The 20,681-nt window shown below is 34.9% G+C and overlaps 1 protein-coding gene across 2 annotated transcripts in view; it reads right to left on the minus strand.

Moving 5' to 3' along the window:
- Window positions 1-1,062: 1,062 nt before the first annotated feature.
- Window positions 1,063-20,681, minus strand: part of LOC121416023 (osteoclast-stimulating factor 1-like) — a 32,523-nt gene continuing 12,904 nt past the window's right edge. The window contains exons 4-10 of one of the 2 annotated variants that reach the window (XM_041609452.1): window positions 20,430-20,493; window positions 18,931-19,022; window positions 16,680-16,799; window positions 13,716-13,794; window positions 13,223-13,318; window positions 8,877-8,888; window positions 1,063-2,438 (exon numbers count right to left, since the gene is read on the minus strand). In XM_041609452.1, the coding sequence (XP_041465386.1) occupies window positions 2,395-2,438; window positions 8,877-8,888; window positions 13,223-13,318; window positions 13,716-13,794; window positions 16,680-16,799; window positions 18,931-19,022; window positions 20,430-20,493 (507 nt within the window). In that variant the 3' untranslated portion in view covers window positions 1,063-2,394. The remainder of the gene's footprint in view (window positions 2,439-8,876; window positions 8,889-13,222; window positions 13,319-13,715; window positions 13,795-16,679; window positions 16,800-18,930; window positions 19,023-20,429; window positions 20,494-20,681) is intronic. The other variant, XM_041609453.1, reaches the window with a different exon arrangement.

Genomic DNA, 20,681 nt, shown 5'->3' on the forward strand with positions numbered 1-20,681 from the left:
AGGATAAATTTTCTAACAGTGTAACTTGCCTTGATTTTGATTGGCTGATGATCTGTGTTACTATGGTAGTTACCATACTTGTAAGTTTTATGCAACAGGGCTCCAGGCCTTTCAAGGATTCCAAAAAATCAATTTTCATAATTATTATTTCTACTGTAATAAATGAAATATGCCGCAAGCTTTTTAATAAAACCTCAGGCATCTCTGAAATATGGTCGATATCTCTAAATCTATAATACACACATTATTATGCTGTGCATCAAAGTGAGTGTTAACCTGAATACTTGGAGCATGTTCGAAATGAAAATAAAACCAAGTATTTCTTAAATGAACAAAATGTTACACAAAATCAATATGACATATACTCATTACATATTCCCTGGAATATACTCGGCTTGGACTAGAACAGTGCAGGTTTTCATTCTATATAGTCAACATAAGACTAACTTTAGAGTCGTATTTGACTAGGACTCGTCTTCAGATAGCAGTTTGAGTCAGAAGTAAAAATACTTCCGACAAAAAAATTACTTAAATATTTTCTCTGCCCACTTTGTCGCAAAATATTTCTTCTGTTTTTGTTGCACCTTGTCAAAAATAAAACATTCCACATATATATTTCTATCAATATATGTATACTATATTCTTGTCATTATAAAATAACTAGTTATCTACAAGTCTATACCACTTGTCTTATATTTTGATATCATACAAAAAAAAAATCTTTTTGCACTGGTGGTGCATGACTTCAGATTAAGAGGTGTAATGGTTGGAAATTTTGTCTTTTTCCAGAACTTATTACTAATATTTCTTAATTTAATACAGTTGCAATTGAATATCACATTAAGAAATCAACATTGTATATAATTGTAATCTTTGGTGTTTTCATAGATTCTTCAGGGCAATCAGCTTAATTTGGTAACTATGTGATTAGCAAAATTCTATATAAATTGTGACCTTGAAATTATCAAAATAGTAAGAAAACAACCTTTATCTGTCTAAAGTAACTCTGATAATACATTTCCTGCTATGGTTGACCGAGAACATATTTTTTTCAAAACGTCCTTGCACAAAATTGAGTTCATGCATCAAATGTGGATCAGGTCAATCATGTACATGCAAGCGCAAATATTTCCTGAATTATTTAAAAGGTTTTAATCCTGCTTCGTTGAATCATTGCTTAATGTTATCCATGTTATCTTGGCTGTCACATGACCTTGTTTCAATGCACATGGAAATGTAAATTGATTTCAAGCCCTATTACTACGTATTTCTTTTTATCACTTGTTATTCCTCCCTCTCACCTTTCTTTCGCTCTCTCTCCATCTCTGCTCAATTCCCTACCAGGTGAAATATATCATTTCCCATGCATGTGTGAAAAGTGTCGATTTTCCTAAGACAGCATGAGAAATCTTAGTAGATATAACACTAAACCTCAAATAATTAATAAATGCAAAATAGAGAATCATTTATCAAGTTTATACCAAAAAAGGTTTTAGTGCTAGTATCATTCAAGGAACTTTTCGGAGTATGACAAAATGGTGCAAACAGTGGAAAAGCACAAATCAACAGATCTGACTTTCAAATGAAAAAATTGAATGTAAAATATTATCCTATTTTCAATCACCCTGAAGATGTGACAGGGTTACAAAAAGCACTTTAGAAGTTTTCCTAGGAATGAGTTGATATTGTAACCTATGAGAATGGAAAAGAGATCATGAAACATTTTCAGACTGAAAATAGCATTGCAATAAGAGTTTTTTTTCTTGACCTGTCCCCTTTGCAATCCAAGGTAAGTGAATTTTTATTGAAAAAAGGTTTTGTCAGTGGTCCATGAAAAATGTGTGTACATTATGAATTTGTAATGGATAATTGGAAAGAATATTAATTGTTCGGTACAATCAGGTATTTTTCAAGGTCAAAGAGGCAATCACTTTTAAATGGTAATCTACAGAAATTCAGTGACACTTCTCTTTTTAAACAGGCACTATCGAATATCCTGTCAAGTCTCGGAGGGTGATTTATAAGTTGTGCTCTTTTAAAAACAGCAAATAGTCTTCAAATACTTTATACAAGTCACATGATCAGTGTTTAATCTCATATTTTGTCTAATAATGATGATAAACGTAATATAATTAAATAATAATTGCAGATCTAGATTAAGATGGTTGTAACCTTGGTGAAAACAGTCCAATCCATTTAAGTTGCCCACTTCATTCCTTATATATTTCACTACCTGAATCACGATTGTAAAACAATAATTCATATAAAATCCTATATATTATATATGTATATACCCTATATGAACCTGTTTTCATTGTTTGCTGTTGTTTTTTTTTGTACAAAAAAATAAATATTTACATCACACAAGAAATTGCTTTCAAGACTCCTGTGGTATCAGTCTGAATCATCATCAAGATATTCATCATCGTCATCATATCCTGTAAAACAGACAAGAAAAATGTGGAAATATATGTAAGTACAGTCTAAAATTAATTTTCATGTCTGGGAGCAATTCAATAAAGCTATTCTTAAAGATAAATTCCAGTATTGGTAACGATCTCAAAATGACTTTTTACAGAATCTTATATAATAACCACCCAAGTGTCTGTTTGTATGAATAAAAAATATGTGCCAAAGAATTTTGGAAGAAATTGTGTAATTGCTGAGAAATAAGCAAAATAAGCGCGGATTCGGTCACTTCCGTCGGGTCTTTATTCCAGCAATAATACTACACTGTCCCATGTGTGCCTTTCTGTGTTGGTTATCTTCAGTGTGAACATTTTTCAGCGTAGATTTCAAGATTTCACAAAGTTCAGTTTATGTAACTGTACCAGATCTAGATCCTCGATGATATACTGACAATTAAGCCTGGTTTACATGACTTTCTCAAGAAATCAGTGTTTACTGCAACTACTGGCATTTCTCTTTAAGTTTAAAGTAACTTTGAGAAACTCGATCTCTGGATCTAGTTCTAATCTTAAAGATTTACTCTTTGACTTCAAACGTTTTAAACTAAATTCTTCAAACCTTGAGTTAAACTCTTCAAGGTAGAAATCTAAATCCAGTGAATGGCAAGTCACTTTTCACAGTGAATCTTCATTTATTTCAGTTCACTCTAAATTTCAAGGATTTAAAATAAATCCAGATCAGCTCTGAATAATGACCAGCAGAATATTGGATTTATTTTTAATTTTAAGGATTTACATCTAAATATCAAAAAATTTAAATTCAATTCTTTTAACATTATATTCAAATCAACAAGGTTTAAACCTAAATCTAATCTATTAATCGACCGGTAACTATTCGCAGCTGATGGGGGCGGGGGGCTTCATCAAATTTCAACAAGTTTTCAGATCTGACACCTTTCCTTGATTTTTATCGGCTGAGAAGCACTGTTACTATGGTAACTCTCAGAATCAAGTGGAATGCCTCTGGCCGTCTCACCTGCATCACGCGGTTCAATATAGCAGCAGTGCTGACTTTGAAAACTACTCTAACTCGCACAAGATGTTCAGTGATACATGGTTACTCTTATGTTCACTTTTTATGAACTAGACCAATAAACTTACAGAGATATGATGGTTATTCAACAAAAAAACCCAACATGGCCAAAGTTCATTGGCCTTACATGACCTTTGACCTTGATCATGTGACTTGAAACTCGCACAGGATGTTCAGTGATACTTGATTACTCTTATGTCCAAGATTCATGAATCAGATCCATAAACTTTCAAAGTTATGATGGTAATTCAAGATACATGTACACCCAATTCGGCCAAAGTTCATTGACCTTTGACCTTGGTCATGTGACCTGAAATGCGCACAGGATGTTCAGTGATACTTGATTACTCTAATGTCCAAGTTTAACGAACTAGACCAATAAATTTTCAAAGTTATAATGGTAATTCAACAGATACCCCCAAATCGGCCAAAGTTCATTGACCCTAAATGACCTTTGACCTTAATCATGTGACCTGAAACTTGCACAAAATGTTCAGTGATGCTTGATTACTATTATGTTCATGTTTCATGAATCAGATCCATAAACTTTCAAAGTTATGATGGGAATTCAACAGATACCCCCAATTCGGCCAAAGTTCATTGACCCTAAATGACCTTTGACCTTGGTCATGTGATATAAAACTCACGCAGGATGTTCAGTGATAATTGATTAACCTTATGTCCAAGTTTCATGAACTAGGTCCATATATTTTCTAAGTTATGATGACATTTCAAAAACTTAACCTCAGGTTAAGATTTTGATGTTGATTCCTCCAACATGGTCTAAGTTCATTGACCCTAAATGACCTTTGACCTTGGTCATGTGACATGAAACTCTAATAGGATGTTCAGTAATACTTGATTAACCTTATGGCCAAGTTTCATGAACTAGGTCCATATACTTTCTAAGTTATGATGTCATTTCAAAAACTTAACCTCAGGTTAAGATTTGATGTTGACGCCGCCGCCGTCGGAAAAGCGGCGCCTATAGTCTCACTCTGCTATGCAGGTGAGACAAAAACAGGACTTGTCAGATAGAACGTCCGACAAGTCCTTTCACGAAACGCTCAGCTGGATTTATTTTAAATCCTCAAAAATGAGAGTGTATAAAAATCATGAAGGGTTGCATAAAATTAACCATGAGAAACTACATAAATAAGCCTTGCAATTGTAAGCTTTCAACAAATAAAACAACATTTAAAGGTGATAAGGTAACAATTTTTGAGCCAGTTAAAGCAAAACAGTTATTCTTTCTATGGCTTTACTTTAACTTAGGAATAAACCTACAATGTAGGTGGAATGAAATACAGCAAAAAAAATCCAAACAAAGACTATGACTAACACCATACAAAAATCAAGTTAAACTGACTCTCAATTTGTTTAAAAGATGTTTTGAAAACAAGCAGAACAGAGACACACGTGTCAAATACCAGAGATCAATGAAAAACCATGGTGACGGCTAAACAATCATCTCGTTTAACTAATTGTATGAGTATTTCTACTCCAGTGAAGATGCAATAAGCAACCGTTTAATCTTCTCATCAAGAAATTAATTTCATGATTAGGAACCAACTCAACAGTGACATTTCTGAGAAAGTTAGAGGCCTGTAAATTTATTAGAGGGATGAACTGAATATGTTTATTTCATTCATTTCAAACACGAGACTGAGTCATCAAAGGAAAATCATAACCAAATTGATGATTTGTTTAAGCAATTAGATGGAGGTAAAATATAAAATTAGAAGGTTGACATAATAGATTGTTTAATCTGTATAGTTAGTGTGTTTATGGAAACAATTTGTATCCCTTTATGACCAAACTCCTTCTCCCCCTCATCAGTTTTAAATCTTTATTTTGGTTCTTTTATCTCTTGTCTTCTTCTTTTTTCCCTTCCTTTCTCCCTATTTTTCTCTTCTCCTCTTTAAGAAGAAGAAGAAGGAGAAGAAGGTGGAGGAGGAAAAGACAGAGGAGGAGAAGAAGGAGGAGGGGGAAGAAGAAGAGGAGGGAGAGCAGAAGAAAGAGGAGACAGATGAGAAGAAGGAATAGGAGAAGGAGAAAAAAACAGCAGTAGAAGCAGCAACAACAGCAGCAGTAGTAGAAGTACAGATAATATAAAGTAGTAATAGTAGTAATAGTAGTAGTAGTAGTAGTAGTAGTAGTAGTAGTAGTAGTAGTAGATTGCCAAGCACAAAATGTCATACGTAGAAGGATATATACTGAACTATCAACAATCAGATTGATATAAAAACAAATCCACTAAACCGTGACGCTTCTACCATCAAGATAATTGCACAATTTTACTTACTAAAATACTTGCTAATTGCTAATAATAAACCAATAACTGTACTTTTAACCTTTGATATGCTTGGATTCAGTTGTGAAGGTATGCTGAAGGGTTTATAAAAGATGGCAGGTAACAATTGCAGTGTTAAACTTATCCACTTTAATTATTTATCTTTAACAAGTGGAATGCCTCTGGCCGTCTCACCTGCATCACACAGTTCAATATAGCAGCAGTGCTGACTTTGAAAACTACTCTAACTCGCACAAGATGTTCAGTGATACATGGTTACTCTTATGTCAACTTTTTATGAACTAGAGCAATAAACTTACAGAGATATGATGGTTATTCAACAAAAAACCCCAACATGGCCAAAGTTCATTGACCTTACATGACCTTTGACCTTGATCATGTGACCTGAAACTCGCACAAGATGTTCAGTGATACTTGATTACTCTTATGTCCAAGTTTCATGAATCAGATCCATAAACTTTCAAAGTTATGATGGTAATTCAACAGATACACCCAAGTCGGCCAAAGTTCATTGACCTTTGACCTTGGTCATGTGACCTGAAATGCGCACAGGATGTTCAGTGATACTTGATTACTCTAATGTCCAAGTTTAACGAACTAGACCAATAAACTTTCAAATTTATGATGGTAATTCAACAGATACCCCCAATTCGGCCAAAGTTCATTGACCCTAAATGACCTTTGACCTTAATCATGAGACCTGAAACTTGCACAAAATGTTCAGTGATGCTTGATTACTATTATGTCCATGTTTCATGAATCAGATCCATAAACTTTCAAAGTTATGATGGGAATTCAACAGATACCCCCAATTCGGCCAAAGTTCATTGACCCTAAATGACCTTTGACCTTGGTCATGTGACATAAAACTCATGCAAAATATTCAGTGATACTTGATTAATCTTATGTCCAAGTTTCATGAACTAGGTCCATATATTTTCTAAGTTATGATGACATTTCAAAAACTTAACCTCAGGTTAAGATTTTGATGTTGATTCCTCCAACATGGTCTAAGTTCATTGACCCTAAATGACCTTTGACCTTGGTCATGTGACATGAAACTCTAATAGGATGTTCAGTAATACTTGATTAACCTTATGGCCAAGTTTCATGAACTAGGTCCATATACTTTCTAAGTTATGATGTCATTTCAAAAACTTAACCTCAGGTTAAGATTTGATGTTGACGCCGCCGCCGTCGCCGGAAAAGCGGTGCCTGTAGTCTCACTCTGCTATGCAGGTGAGACAAAAACAAAACAAAGTGATCCTTCACCATAAATTTGATGATTGGATAGAAGTAACCAAAGCCAAATATGGTTTCATTAACATGAATACCTCTCAAGCAACTAATACTTGTAATGAAAAATATCATGAAAAACAAGATGGTAAATGGGTGCAATATGGGGAGATACAGCAGAAGAAAAAATGAGGAAGATACAAACATACAGGAAAAGAGAGAGAGAGTGGGATGAGAAAGTGGGAGAGAGAAATAAAGGTAAATCAAAGTGAGAGAGAAGCAAAGGTAAACAATCAGGGAAATAAAAAGAGGGAGCGAGAAACAAATTTAAAAGTTTAGGGAGGGATAAAAGGAAAAAAAAACAGTAAAGAAGAGAGAAAGGGAAAGAGAGTGGTGAGAAAGAAGGGGAGAATAACTATGGGTGGGAGATTTAAGTGAGAGAGAAATGAAGGGAAATATTTTGGGAAAGAAATAAGAGGAGTAAGAAAAAGGATAGGAGAAACAAAGGGAAATGTTTAGGTATGGATAAAAAAGGAAAAACATTTAGAAGAGAAAAATGAAAGAGAAAGTGAGAAAGACGGAGAGAACGACTATGGGTGGAAAAAATAAAGTGAAAGAGAAATGAGGGGAGACATTTTAGGACAGAAAATGAGAAAAGGGTAAGAAAGAGGGAGGGAGAAAAAAAGGAAACATTTAGGAGATAAAAAGAAAAAAGAATGGGGAATGAAAAGAGAGAAAATGGGAAAATAGAAACAAAGAGATGTGAAGAAAATTAAAAATATATAGTGAAGGCTTTTAATGGATAAAGGATGAAATACTCTATCCCAAAAAAATACCTATGTTGTCTTGTCTGTACCTATTAAGGTATATCAAGAATTTTTATTTTGCCAGTGAAGTCTGCATGCATATGGAGAGTCACTACACGTATCTCCATTCCAAGTCTTTCTGGTCTTGCATAACTTGATAAACAGATATACAGAACTTTAAATTTCACACTTTAGTGCTAAAAATCATTGAAAATTTGTATTAGCAATCATGTTAAACAACATAAGAAAGGAAAACAATTCACCTATATTCTTTTCATATTCGGATCATATATTTAAGCTTGTTGGAATCTCAGTAAATGATGCACAAGCAGGATGGGAAAAATATATAAAACAAATAATGCACATCTGCTTGAGGATGTAGGGACAAAATTAATGAATTCCACACATAACTCGCCACCTGGATATATCACACTTGGTCATGGACTTTCCTCCCAAGTCCATGGGTATCTATTGGATATTCTCATCATTCATGACATGACCCTGAATGAATGTGCTAACATGCATCATTTGTATCTTTACCAAATCTAAAGACCTGGTCACACTGCCCGAGCGTTGTTGGAGCGGTCATGGAGCGGTAGGGAAAAAGAGTCGAATTTCGCTTTCAAAATTGGGGAAAAAATTGAAAAAAAAAAAACAATCGAAATTGAAAAAGGTAAACAGTAGCGAGCGGTGATGATTTTTTTCTCTCTGCTCCACGACCGCTCCAACAACGCTCGGGCGGTGTGACCATGCCTTTAAGGACTTTATGAAATATCCACAATTTGTCTGCATCAAAAGTAAGTATACCATTCTTTTTTCCACCATGTTTAAAAACATTTGCAGAAGCTCAACATATTCCAATAAAAAATACATGAATGTAAACAGAAATAACAAAAAAACACTATCACCAATAGGATATAAACATATATTTTTTAATGATGACCTATTAAACAAAGATGAAAAGTAATACAAACAGGCAGGCAACAGACTAAAAACTCACCAATAAAAACCTAACTTACCAATAAAAGAAGCTTTAATTAATGAGATAATAAATAAAATAAAAAAAGAAAAGATTAATTTTTCCCACTTCAATTTTGATGATTGCATTAGTTAAGCTAAAACTGGAGCAGCCATCTGCCTCATTAAATGCTAATGTTGCATTTGTTAAATAGTGCCGGCATGCGCTTGGAAGTTCAGTTTATCAAGTAAAAGTGGTATCATTGACGAGTTATTCATCAATTATTAATCGATTCATGTGCAAAGCATGGAAAGATCTGATCAAATACAGCATCATATTCTCATTTTATACAGACCACTGATCCAGCACAAAATGGTATAATTGGTTTTAAAATATGAACAAATTCAAGAGCAAAAGATACAAGCTAAATACGAAGAGTAGTAATGAGCTTTTCATAAAGAATTTATAGTCAAATGGCTCTTTGCATTAAAAATGAAATTGGAATTAAATAACACACAGTGGCAATAAATAGTATAAGTGACTTGGGAGCAAGGAAGGGGACAGGAAACAGGGGAAGGGGCAGGAGGAAGAGGGTAGGAGCAGGGGACAGGGAAGGGGCAGGAGGAAGGGAGCAGGAATAGGGGAAGGGGAAGGATGAAGGGAACAGGGACAGGGGAAGGGGCAGGAACAGGGGCAGGGAAAGGGGCAGGTGGAAGAGAGCAAGAGCAGGGGACAGGGTGGAGGGACAAGAGGAAGGGAGCAGAAACAGGGAAAGGGGGCAGAAGGAAGGGAGCAGGGGCAGGAGGAAGGGAGCAGGGGACAGGGGGAAGGGGCAGGAGGACGGGAGCAGGAACAGGGAAATGGGAAGGAGGAAAGGGTAGGAACAGGGGACAGGGGGAAGGGGACAGGGGGAAGGGGCAGGAGGAAGGGAGCAGGGGACGGGGGAAGGGCAGGAGGAAGGGAGCAGAAGCAGGGGCAAGAGGAAGGGGTAGGAGCAGGGGACAGGGGGAAGGGGCAGGAGGAAGGAAGCAGGAACAGGGGTAGGGGAACGGGTAGGAGGAGGGGAAGGCAGGGGGAAGGGGAGCAGTACCTTCATTATGACCTATGCATCAAAAGCCTTACATGTGTTTTGGTGCACTATTGGTTAGGGGTGGGGTTGGTCTCTAGATGACCTGTACATGTGCATTGATAGCCTTTGTTTTGGTGAAGTATCAATATGGGGGTGTGGGTGGTCAATGGATGACCAACAAAATTTGGGAGCAAAAATGAAGAATAAACGATATTCTTTCTCATTTCGCTTTTCATGTATTTCCCCAGCCATATTAAACTCTTTATCTAAATCTTTTCACAACTCTTTGAGTGTGTGTGATTATGTGAGAGGGTGAGGGTGTGTGTGTGTGAGGGTTAGTGTACAAGGGTATAATTTACAATGTTCTCTTCCACTCTCATATTTGATTTTAAATATCTATTTGATTTAATAGTTGTTTTTTTATCTTTATTGGGGAGTTAATTCAACATCTACTTGAAATATAACTTGTTTCTAAGCATGGTTTAATAGAGGTTTGGGGACATAGTGACAATTTTCATTCAAATCCACGTCCTTCATACCTCATTTGGCCATTTCAAATGGTTTGAAAAATTTGAGATATTGAGTGGTTCAAAAGAGTTCTTGAATTTTTCAATAATTGAAAATAACTTAGATTAGGAATGGATACAAATTGATATCTTTCCCATAAATTCAACACCGACTTTGAATTCATCCATAACTACATACTTTTCAATCAACTTCAAACCTATGAAACTTACTGTAGGAGTAAAGTATTGTAGATAATTTCATGATTTTGATGCTGTTCATACATTCATAATTCATTCTTTGTTGATCCCTTATTTATCAGTTTCTTTCTATTTCTTGAACAAATATCAATTACAACTTTGTTACCCTTTCAAACAAAGATGAATACTTTTACCCTAAGACTACAATTGAAAGTGAGGCCAGCAGAAAATACCACAAAAATAAATATGACAAGGCACTCCTACATTCGACGTTTTAACCTTGTAATTCTGCATTCATTTCCTATGCAATTATTATGAAGACAAGCATTTACAACTACTAAATGATTCAGGGATACGAAAATTGAAAAAAAAATATCTACAGATATAATCCAGAGGCTGAATCCATTACTATTACTCTCATTCATCGACAAAATGAGACCATCATTGTTGCCATGTAGTCAGAAGTTTAATTCTCTAATGAATGAATCAACAGAAGATACATTTTTCATTCTAAATATACAAGTTTGAATCCAGGATGAAAAATTAAATTGAATTAATTGTATCTTACATCCTTCACACTTGCACAATGTGCGAGCATCCCTTGTTTAGATTTAGGTTATTCTGTATAGAACTGGGTTGCTCGATGATTGCTTGTTATTAATACATTTGTGGATGAATCATTCAAGGTATATATTTGAAGTGACATTGCGAAAGGGGACCCATGGGGGTCAAACAGCAGGATTGCAATATTTCATCACATTAAAACATGCCATTTTGAACAAATTGTCGGTACATATTGGAATGCATTTTTGATGAAAACAAATGAGGTTTCATGAGAAAGGTATGGATATTCTAGACTAATCTGAAAATAAGGCATAATTAATTAAAGGAAATAAAAAAAAGGATATGAGGGAGGCTCAAATCCCTTGTCATGGCACAACATGTGGTGGCAACACCAACTAGAGCAGAGAGAAGACGAGGGCCCTCAATCCAAATAATCATAGACTTGTGGCTTTCTACGAATAATAATGCAAATTGGTCATGAATTCTTCATCTATGTATAGTGAAAAGACGAGGGATTGATACTTGTATAATATGCCCATGCCCTCTGGCGCTTTGAATTTATCTGGACCAGAAAATTAATTCACGTCCTATTCATGCCCCTTTCTATTCATTGAAAATTTTATTTTTCTCTCTCTCTTTCTCTTTCTTGCTATTCTCCTTCTCTGTCTGTCTCTCCCTCTCCATTCCAATCTCTCATTTCTCATTCTACTTGTCTGTTTCTTCTTTTTCATCTCCCTCTCTATGCTTCTTTCTATCTTCTCTCCTTTTCTCCCATTTTCTGCCTGTCTGACCATCTCTAATATTTTTTTTTCTTCTTTCTTTTTTTCCATTCATTGATTTTCATTTCTTTATTTATATCTTCCAGTTTATTTCCTTCTTTCCCTCTCCAACTCTTTCATTTTTCCCTCCCTTCCCTTTCCCCTTCTCTCCTTCAATCTACCTCCTTTCTTCTCCCCTTCACTCACTCACCCTTCCTTTCTCTCCCTCTCTTTTTCTCCATCCATCTTCTACCTCTTCTTTCACATTACAATCACCACTCTGCCCCCCTAAACTACTCCATAACTATCCACCCCCTCCCCCTTCTAGCTCTCTATCCCTCTCTCTCTATTCCTCCATCCCCTTTTTGTGGGTACTGTGATTAGAATATGAATGCTTTCAGGGTCACCATCACCACAAATCTCACAATACATGTTGATTAGTACCATTTTTCTTTGAATGCAACTTGACAGGAGTCCTGTAGATTGATCCATTTATCATATCAATTTCTAACCAAGGATATCTCATCAACTACTGTACCAATTACTGCTAGTATTTCCTGTATTTAATTTGTTCTCTCCCACTATGTGGTATACATGATTACTAACATGCTCATGACAATTGGGTCTTCTCATTCTTTCAAGTCATGTGATCTGTAATAGCCGACACCAATTGATCATCGCATATCATCCAGCATCGAATAAAAAAAAAAGTGCAAGCAAAAAATATTGCTACGATAAGATGGCGAATGAATAACTGTATGTGTACACAGATACAACGGCTGATGTGCTTTTTTGTATTTCAGCTAAAATTGAAAAATGTTTCATGTCACCTTGTAAATAAAATAATAATAAAGCAAAATATACTACCAATGCTACATGATTTAATGATTCATGTTGTTTTTCTATTCGTTATCATATCACAATTTGAAAGCTTGACCAGCCCATATTCAGATGAAGCAAAACCTTGTGAAATATTCCATGCTTTGTGATCAGCATTTGCTGACAAACCTCCCTGTAGCATTCATTTCTTAATGTTATGTTACATATTGTTTTATTTTGTTTTGCTTTAGTTGAAAGCATTGCCCTTGCGAAGGACCTGTCTCATATTTATCCTTAAAGCTTTGGACTTTTTTCACAACTATCAGCCACAACTTAAACCAAAGTTGAAATCAAGCACGAGTTCACAATACAGGCTATTGAATTTTTAGGATGAAATTTCCTTTCAAGTTGAAAATTTTTTTTTTCAAATTACATTTAGAATCTAACAAAAAAGGTGGTCCTATTGCTGGAAGAAATGTGATTGTATACTTACTCCTCTGGGGTATTAGAAGTGCTGCTGTAGCTGGATCTTTTGAGGATAGTTGTTGAGGAATTTTACCATCTTTATTTGGCAAGTCTGTTCGGGCATCTTTTGGTCAAAAAATAAAAAAAATACTTTTTAGACTAGCAACGATAAAGATGAGGAAATCTTTAATTTAAATACATCTTTAATAAAAAGGAAAATGGAATACATAAAAATAAAACACATAATACAAGATAAACGCTAAGAAGACCTGGGGTTGGCTAATTCAACCCCCCCCCCCCCATAAAAGATCTTTAAGTATTACATGTACATTATTCTTATAAAAAAAAAATCGTATGTGAATGATTTTTAGTCAAATACAAGATCCAGGGTTCCCTGGTCTGTATCCTCCTATTCAATTTTTCTCTGAAACTTTATCTAACTGTCCATTTAAAATTATAATTACCTGCTTGCAAAGATTGTTCTAAGTTTAAAGTATTAGATGATTCTATGTATTTTTTACCATTTTCCAAGAGTATTTGTACTGCTTCCTTATGACCTTTCCACGCTGCTGCATGTAATGCTGTATCACCAATCTTATTCTATGAAGACATAGTGAGAAAAACATTCATGATGATGGTGATGAATATCATTATCGGATATATATTGGATAAAAGTTGTGGTAATTAAAGCAGCATTCAGAAACATTGTATTAAGTGCTATATAAATGTTGCATTATTATTATCATAATCACCATGATCATTAGTAGCAGTAGTAGTATTATAGTTCATATGGAAGGCTGTAATCATCTTACATTAACATAGCTTGAGATGTTCATGAAGTGAATTACAAATTCATAGAAACGGGGGGTCACATAACAAAGGGGTTGATTATTTTATGGAATTACCTTACAGATTTGATAAAAGAATACAGTATCTAGAACATTTTGAGATGAACATTTAATTGGTTGTTTTACAAAACATCAAAAGGATTATTTTATTCTGAGAAGGGTGGTTATATTGTTTGTTTGCTTTCTGCATTATAGCTTGGTATATATTAAGTGGTTTTCTTTACATTTGTAGGGCAATTCATATGGATGAACAAGAGTGTCGCTATGGCGTGCACATAAACATCTGTAACATGGAAAATGGAGCTATTGGTCAAGCAAGAAAAGTGCAAGGTGACGACTTGACCTCTGACCTTTTGACCTAAAAATCAAAAGGCTTCCTGGGATTCATGCTAGTATCATACAAACCGAATTATATAAGCCTAGGTTAAATTTAATCTAATTAAAGTTATCGCATTTACAAGGACCTCAGAAGGGTAAGATGAAAACATGTCACTTTGACCATGACCTTTTGACCTCAAATCGGTAAGATTGCTGGGATCCATGCTAGTATCATACACATCAAGTTATATGAGCCTAGAATTAGCTTAACTTAAGTGTTCACATTTACAAGGACTTCAGAAGTGTAAGATGAATGAATGCCACTGTGACCTTGACCTTTGTCCTTTTGACCTCAGAATCGATAGGATTCCTGGGATCATACACACATTATATGAGCCTAGCTTAGTTAAACTGAAGTCATCGCGTTGGCAATGACTTCTGAAGGAATAGATGACAGCATGTACCTGTGACTTTGACCTTTTGACCTCAAAATGAATAGGCTTCCTGGGATCCATGCTAGTATCATACACACCAAGTTATATGAGCCTAGATTAAGTTAAACTACAGTTATCACGTTTTCAAGAACTTGAGAAGGAAAAGATGAAAACATGTCACTGTGACCTTGACCTTTGGACCTCGAAATCAATAGGCTTCCTTGGATCCATGCTAGTATCATACATATGTACATACCACGTTATATGTGCCTAGATTAAGTCAAACTGAAGTTATCGCGTTTACAACGAAAAGTTAATGGACAGACGAACGGACTGACAGACACCGAGTGTGATACCATAATCAACCTGTCTAGGACATGTGTATAAAAAAAGGGTGACTTTTTAAATAATCAATTCAAATACTTCCACAGAGGAAGCAATTTGGCCTGTTGCACTTCACTGAATTCCTGCTAGGTATTAGCAACTATTGTAAGATGTAACTTCTTTATCAAAAGATGGCGCTATTACATATATCCACCTAGAGCTTTCCATCGATTTGACCAGCCTGACATCAGTTTGATTACATTATGTAAATATCACAAATTTATTCCTAAAATTAAAAGAACTGCCTTTTTATAATTTATGAGATTATGTATGCAGAAATAATCTTTAATAAATCTTGAATTTTCAAATACCAAATAAAACTCACTCTGAGTCACTGCATTCTAATCATGATTTTTAAGGCATAAGATGCAGCATAATACAATGCATTTTACTCACTAATAATTGAAAAATGTATTTTAGTTTAACAATGTAAATTTGGATACTGTTGTCACATATGTTTTGCCATTGACTTGCAGTTTAACCGAAAATTGATTGTAACTTCTATTTTACAAGTTCCGGGCCTAATAGCATCCGTTTTGTGCATTTCACTCATTATTTTTGATTGCTGCATAATCACCATGTACAAACAAATCTAACATTCCTTACACATGGTGGCATTTGTTCCTTTTGTACAATGCGTAACAAAATAAAGAAAATCTTGGTTTTGGTAGCTATGATATGATAGAGTCATTGAAATAAACAATCTACATTAACTGTAACTTGAAAACACAAACCTTTATCTTTTTATTAATATCTTATTTATACCACTGATATAATGCATGACTGAATATCCAAATTAATTTGAAAACAATTGTCCAGTTTCCACTTTTTCAGTTTTAACAATGGGTGAGAATAAAAAGGAAAATGATTCTACTGACAAATAAATCACTCAGCTGAGGTGTATAAAGTGAAAATGTCATCTTAGCCATATTGACCAAACTTTGACCCCAAAACATGAATACATACTATTACTAGATGCATTTAAAATCAATACTTGAACCATGTGTGGTGGATGAGGTACAAGTAGGACATAAATAAAAAGATACATGTAAGGTATTGCTCTGTCACGTTATGGTAAATCTAAATTGTAATATTCAATGACCTCTAAACATTCAAATACACTCTTTAAAGCACTGTAGCGACCTCTTTATAGAGATCTTATACTGAACATTGTATATACATAAGGCCTGCAAATTCTAAAGCTTTGTTTAACTTAAACCATGGTTCTAGGTCTGTGCTAATATTATGGAAAGCTGAATTTGTCAAAGGTTTATTCACATTTGTTTTGTTTTTTACTTTTCTCTTTCTTTATGCTTTAATGATTAAGAGAACAATATAAGTTACTATTTTCTGTCATATATGAATTATTTGAGTCAAATGAGCAAAAAACTTGTTCTGTTAGAGATTAGTATCACATTTGGCTTTCCATACTTGAACCACAACTTTAGACCAGAGTCTAAATTACACACGAGTTAAAGAATAAAGGACAATGAAAACCAACCTGTGCGTTGATTTGACAGTTTGGTATTGCTAGTAATGCCCTCATGCAATCTATGTGACCACCATGCGCTGCCCAGTACAGAGGTGTAGCTCCAGCCTTATCAAGACTATTAACCGATACCTGATCAAGAAAAACAATTAAGATGAAAATGGTTGGGAGAAAACGGTAACAAAAACATATACTGGGTATACAACTGTAGTCCAAGCTACTTGGGGAAAGTTGTGAGTTGGTGCAGAGGTTAGAGCTTCAAGCCCTGGTCATGTCTTTCTGATGGTTGTTCCATGAGGTATATAATCATATCTGATTGAAACACATACTTCAGACCAAAAGATGTTTAAAGAAGGGAGTTGCTGCTAGTCTGTTTGGCATTCAACGATTCAAGGAATAGAGCCTCGTCTATCTGGGGCTGCACACTGGCTGCCGGGCCCACGATCAATTGGGAAAAATGGAGTCTCGGATATTAATTTCTTATTTCTATCTCAAACAATAAAAATCAGATATCATTTTTTTCAATTGCTTTTAATAATGCTCTGTACAACAACTTAAAAACCTTTATTACAGATAATTTTTTGCAAATCAGTTCTACAAAAATATATTAAAAATTGTGAGGCAATACCATAATAATTGTTCCCCGAGGTAACTTGTAAATTATACATACATGTTAAAAGTTAACAGTCAACATTTTAAAAACAAAATTGCTTTTGAATGTACAAACTAAATCAAACGATTTTCAAGTCCACAAGCATTTTTTTTTCAGGGGGCAACCACTTTTGACAAGGCCTGTTCAATCCATGTTTTGTATGATAATGTACATGTAGGATAATATTACAAACATATTTTTTACGGAGACTTTTATTTTTTTTAATGTCCCTCTGAGATAAAACAAAACTAGCTGAAATGGGATACACATTTGCTTTATTAATTTAGTTTACAACAAGCTATTGTGTTCTCTATCTAACCATCACAATACAAACGTTATACCTCTTGAATATCAAGTGGCCATTGTTGCTTACGGTTGATTTTCAGAGCATTACAATTAACTGGTAAGTAGATCTTGCTTGTAGTAGGCTATACCTTCATGTACATAAAGACGAGGGGGCCTCATTTCATTAAACTTGTTATAGCAACAAATTTACAATAACAGTTTAAAGCTACTGAAATCATTCAGTTTTATTGGCTGATACCAACTTTGTTATTGATATTGTGCATTTACTATAATATCAAGTATTTATGACGCGGGACCCAGAGCAAGAGTTTCAATCTTAGTTTAAATTTGTCATTTAGTCATTCTGGCACTTAAAACTGATGTACTTTTATGGTTGTTTTATGGTTTGTTTAGTGCAGAGCATGGTTAGTTTTGTAAGATGATTACGAAAAACCCTGAAAGAAAGCTATAAAATCTATTCCTGTCATATTGCACAAAAATGCAGAATAAACCAATACCAAGAAAGATAAATTCAAATACAAACATGTAGATAATGCAGGTGTGGGGAAGAATTAAATACCACTGACTCAAAGAAGGAAATAAAACTGAACACTATGCTAGGCAATGAAAGAAAAGGTTTACTTCAATGTTTCCAAGGATAAAGTAAGGTAAAATCGACTGATGAAATGTCACATATATACATGTAGTAAAGTAAAAAAAAAGAAAAATGGGTTACCATGGAGACAATGCTCAACAGCTAATTATAATCAAAGAGTTCATGAAAATTACCAATGGATGGTTGAGATACCAAACTTAGTCCAATGGCGCCTGGTCACACCTAACGCACAAAATCTTTTGGAACTCTTGATTTTGATTTACATACACACAGCGACTCTAGTATTCTGTATAAACCTGGCGGATGCTTCATAAATATGTTTGTAAGTTACGAGCGACTTACAAATGACCAGTGATCCTTTCTTTTAGTAAATGTTATTCAAAAATTGTTCATTGGTGATGATTTATCTTGTAAGGATCACCAGTCGTTCTTAAAGTCGCTCACAACCTACAAAAAGCTTTATGAAACACCCACCAAATAGCATTTTACAATATGAAACCAAGGTTTAATATTTTACTTGCAAGGGCTAGTGGTCCATCTTTGGTTTCATTCTTTTTCTGATTCAACCCATTACAAATTAATAAAATTTAAAAAATAATAAAGAGAACCAAACGTGTTATTCTACAGTTCACATTTCTATTATCTAGAACTTGTATTTATGACAACAAAAGAGTATGGCATAACACTTGGGTACTCTAATGCCGCCTTACCTTATTTGCGATGCATTCTTGAAGGAAGGCTAGATTGCCTCGTTTGGCTGCTTCGTGGAGGGGGTAATCTACAGACTCCATGCTTTCTTCAACTAAAGGTTTATTCAAAGCAGGGGGAAATAAACAGGAAAATAAACCAAAGTGAACAGAAATGTGCTTTACTTTCAAGCTGGGAGTGGGATTCTCAAACTTTGTTTACACACCAATACAGCAATAAATGGAGTTAGGATTATACACCAAAAATATAAGCTCAAAGATAATCAAAGGATTTCAGCAACCCCTTCCACCATTTTTCTTTCTTCTCAGCAAGCATGAACCTCCCAGCCCTCCTGGAAATATTTGTATTTGTCAAAGATTGCAATGACCCCCCCCCCCCCTCTTCCCCCATTCCTTCCACCATACAACAACTTTGAATCTGGTATGCTAATGTATCAGCAATTTGCAATCTAAAGGAATCATTAGCAACTTAAAATACCACTTCATTTCCCCTACAGGCATGGAACTACAGTAAGAGAAATTCAGCCAGTGCTTGGTCAGGAGAGGGTCACCGTATCTACATGCTGAACCAATAAGGGACTGTTATTCCTCATGCTTGCTAAATTGCTTTGAAGACTATTCAAAGGAGGGGGGGGTCATTCCGACACACATGCTTTATCAATAAAATTACTCCATACACATTAACAAAACTTGGATCAGGAGCAGCACTACATGTAGGGCACTTTATTAGCGAGGGGCTGGACATGGGTGTGGGACAAGCTAACCTACAGATGACTTAGAGTATTTTGATGCAAAACATTGAAATAGCGTAGTTAGTTAATGCAAAAGATCAGTCTCTTTTCCATCCCCATTCTTTCTTCATTCTCCCAAGGGCTTCTTTTCTTTCTCTTCTTGTTTTTTCAACACTTTAATAGAACCCATAGAAACAGTCACTCCCTCTTAGATTAAAAAATGAAAATAGTATCTTGATAGAACATATGGAAAATATGATTTGATTTTAGATCTGTGAACTTAATCTATTGTCAAGTAATGTTAACATTGTCTGGATTTAGACTCTAGTCTAAAGGCCATTGTACACTTAAAACTGGTCTGAGCTGATTTTTTGTTAGAATATAGAGTCATGAAACATCTTACTGCGCAAAGTTCTAAATCAGTATATGAATATGTATGTTCAAATCCATGAAAAGGCTACCCTCCTTATGAAAATAATTCAAACGAATTAAATAACGACTCATAAAGACATAAGAATCGTACAATTGGCTAGGGTTTGAAACCAATTCATCCATACTCCAAAATAAAGGCTTGCAATTATTAAAAATATGATATCAATGTCCTTATAGTTAATTTGAACCTTAAATTAAAAGATTTCTACATGTATTCATTCACATCAACAGAAAATTAGCAAAAAAGGATTTGTTCCAAAATCGGATCGTAGCCCAGTTGTAAGGTGTGCGGTGGCTTTGAAACAGTCAAAACAAGATCAATGCAGGGTGAAACCATACCATAGTTTCCAGGAATAAGACCAGATTTGTTTCCACATCTTCCTTTCCACCAACCATCATTTGTCTGCAAACAGAAAAAAATATTGAAAAAAAGACATCATGAACTGACTGATTCGATTATTGAATAAAGGTCAGTATAAGTGTTGAACTGTATTTCTAGGTAATAGTGGATACTTTAGTGGAGGCTTCATCTGACTGACAATGCAACATTTCAATCACATAGTCAGGGGTGGTATTCCGAGATCCATTTTA

This window comes from Lytechinus variegatus, chromosome 5, assembly GCF_018143015.1.
Source record: "Lytechinus variegatus isolate NC3 chromosome 5, Lvar_3.0, whole genome shotgun sequence".
Lineage (NCBI taxonomy): Eukaryota > Metazoa > Echinodermata > Echinoidea > Temnopleuroida > Toxopneustidae > Lytechinus > Lytechinus variegatus.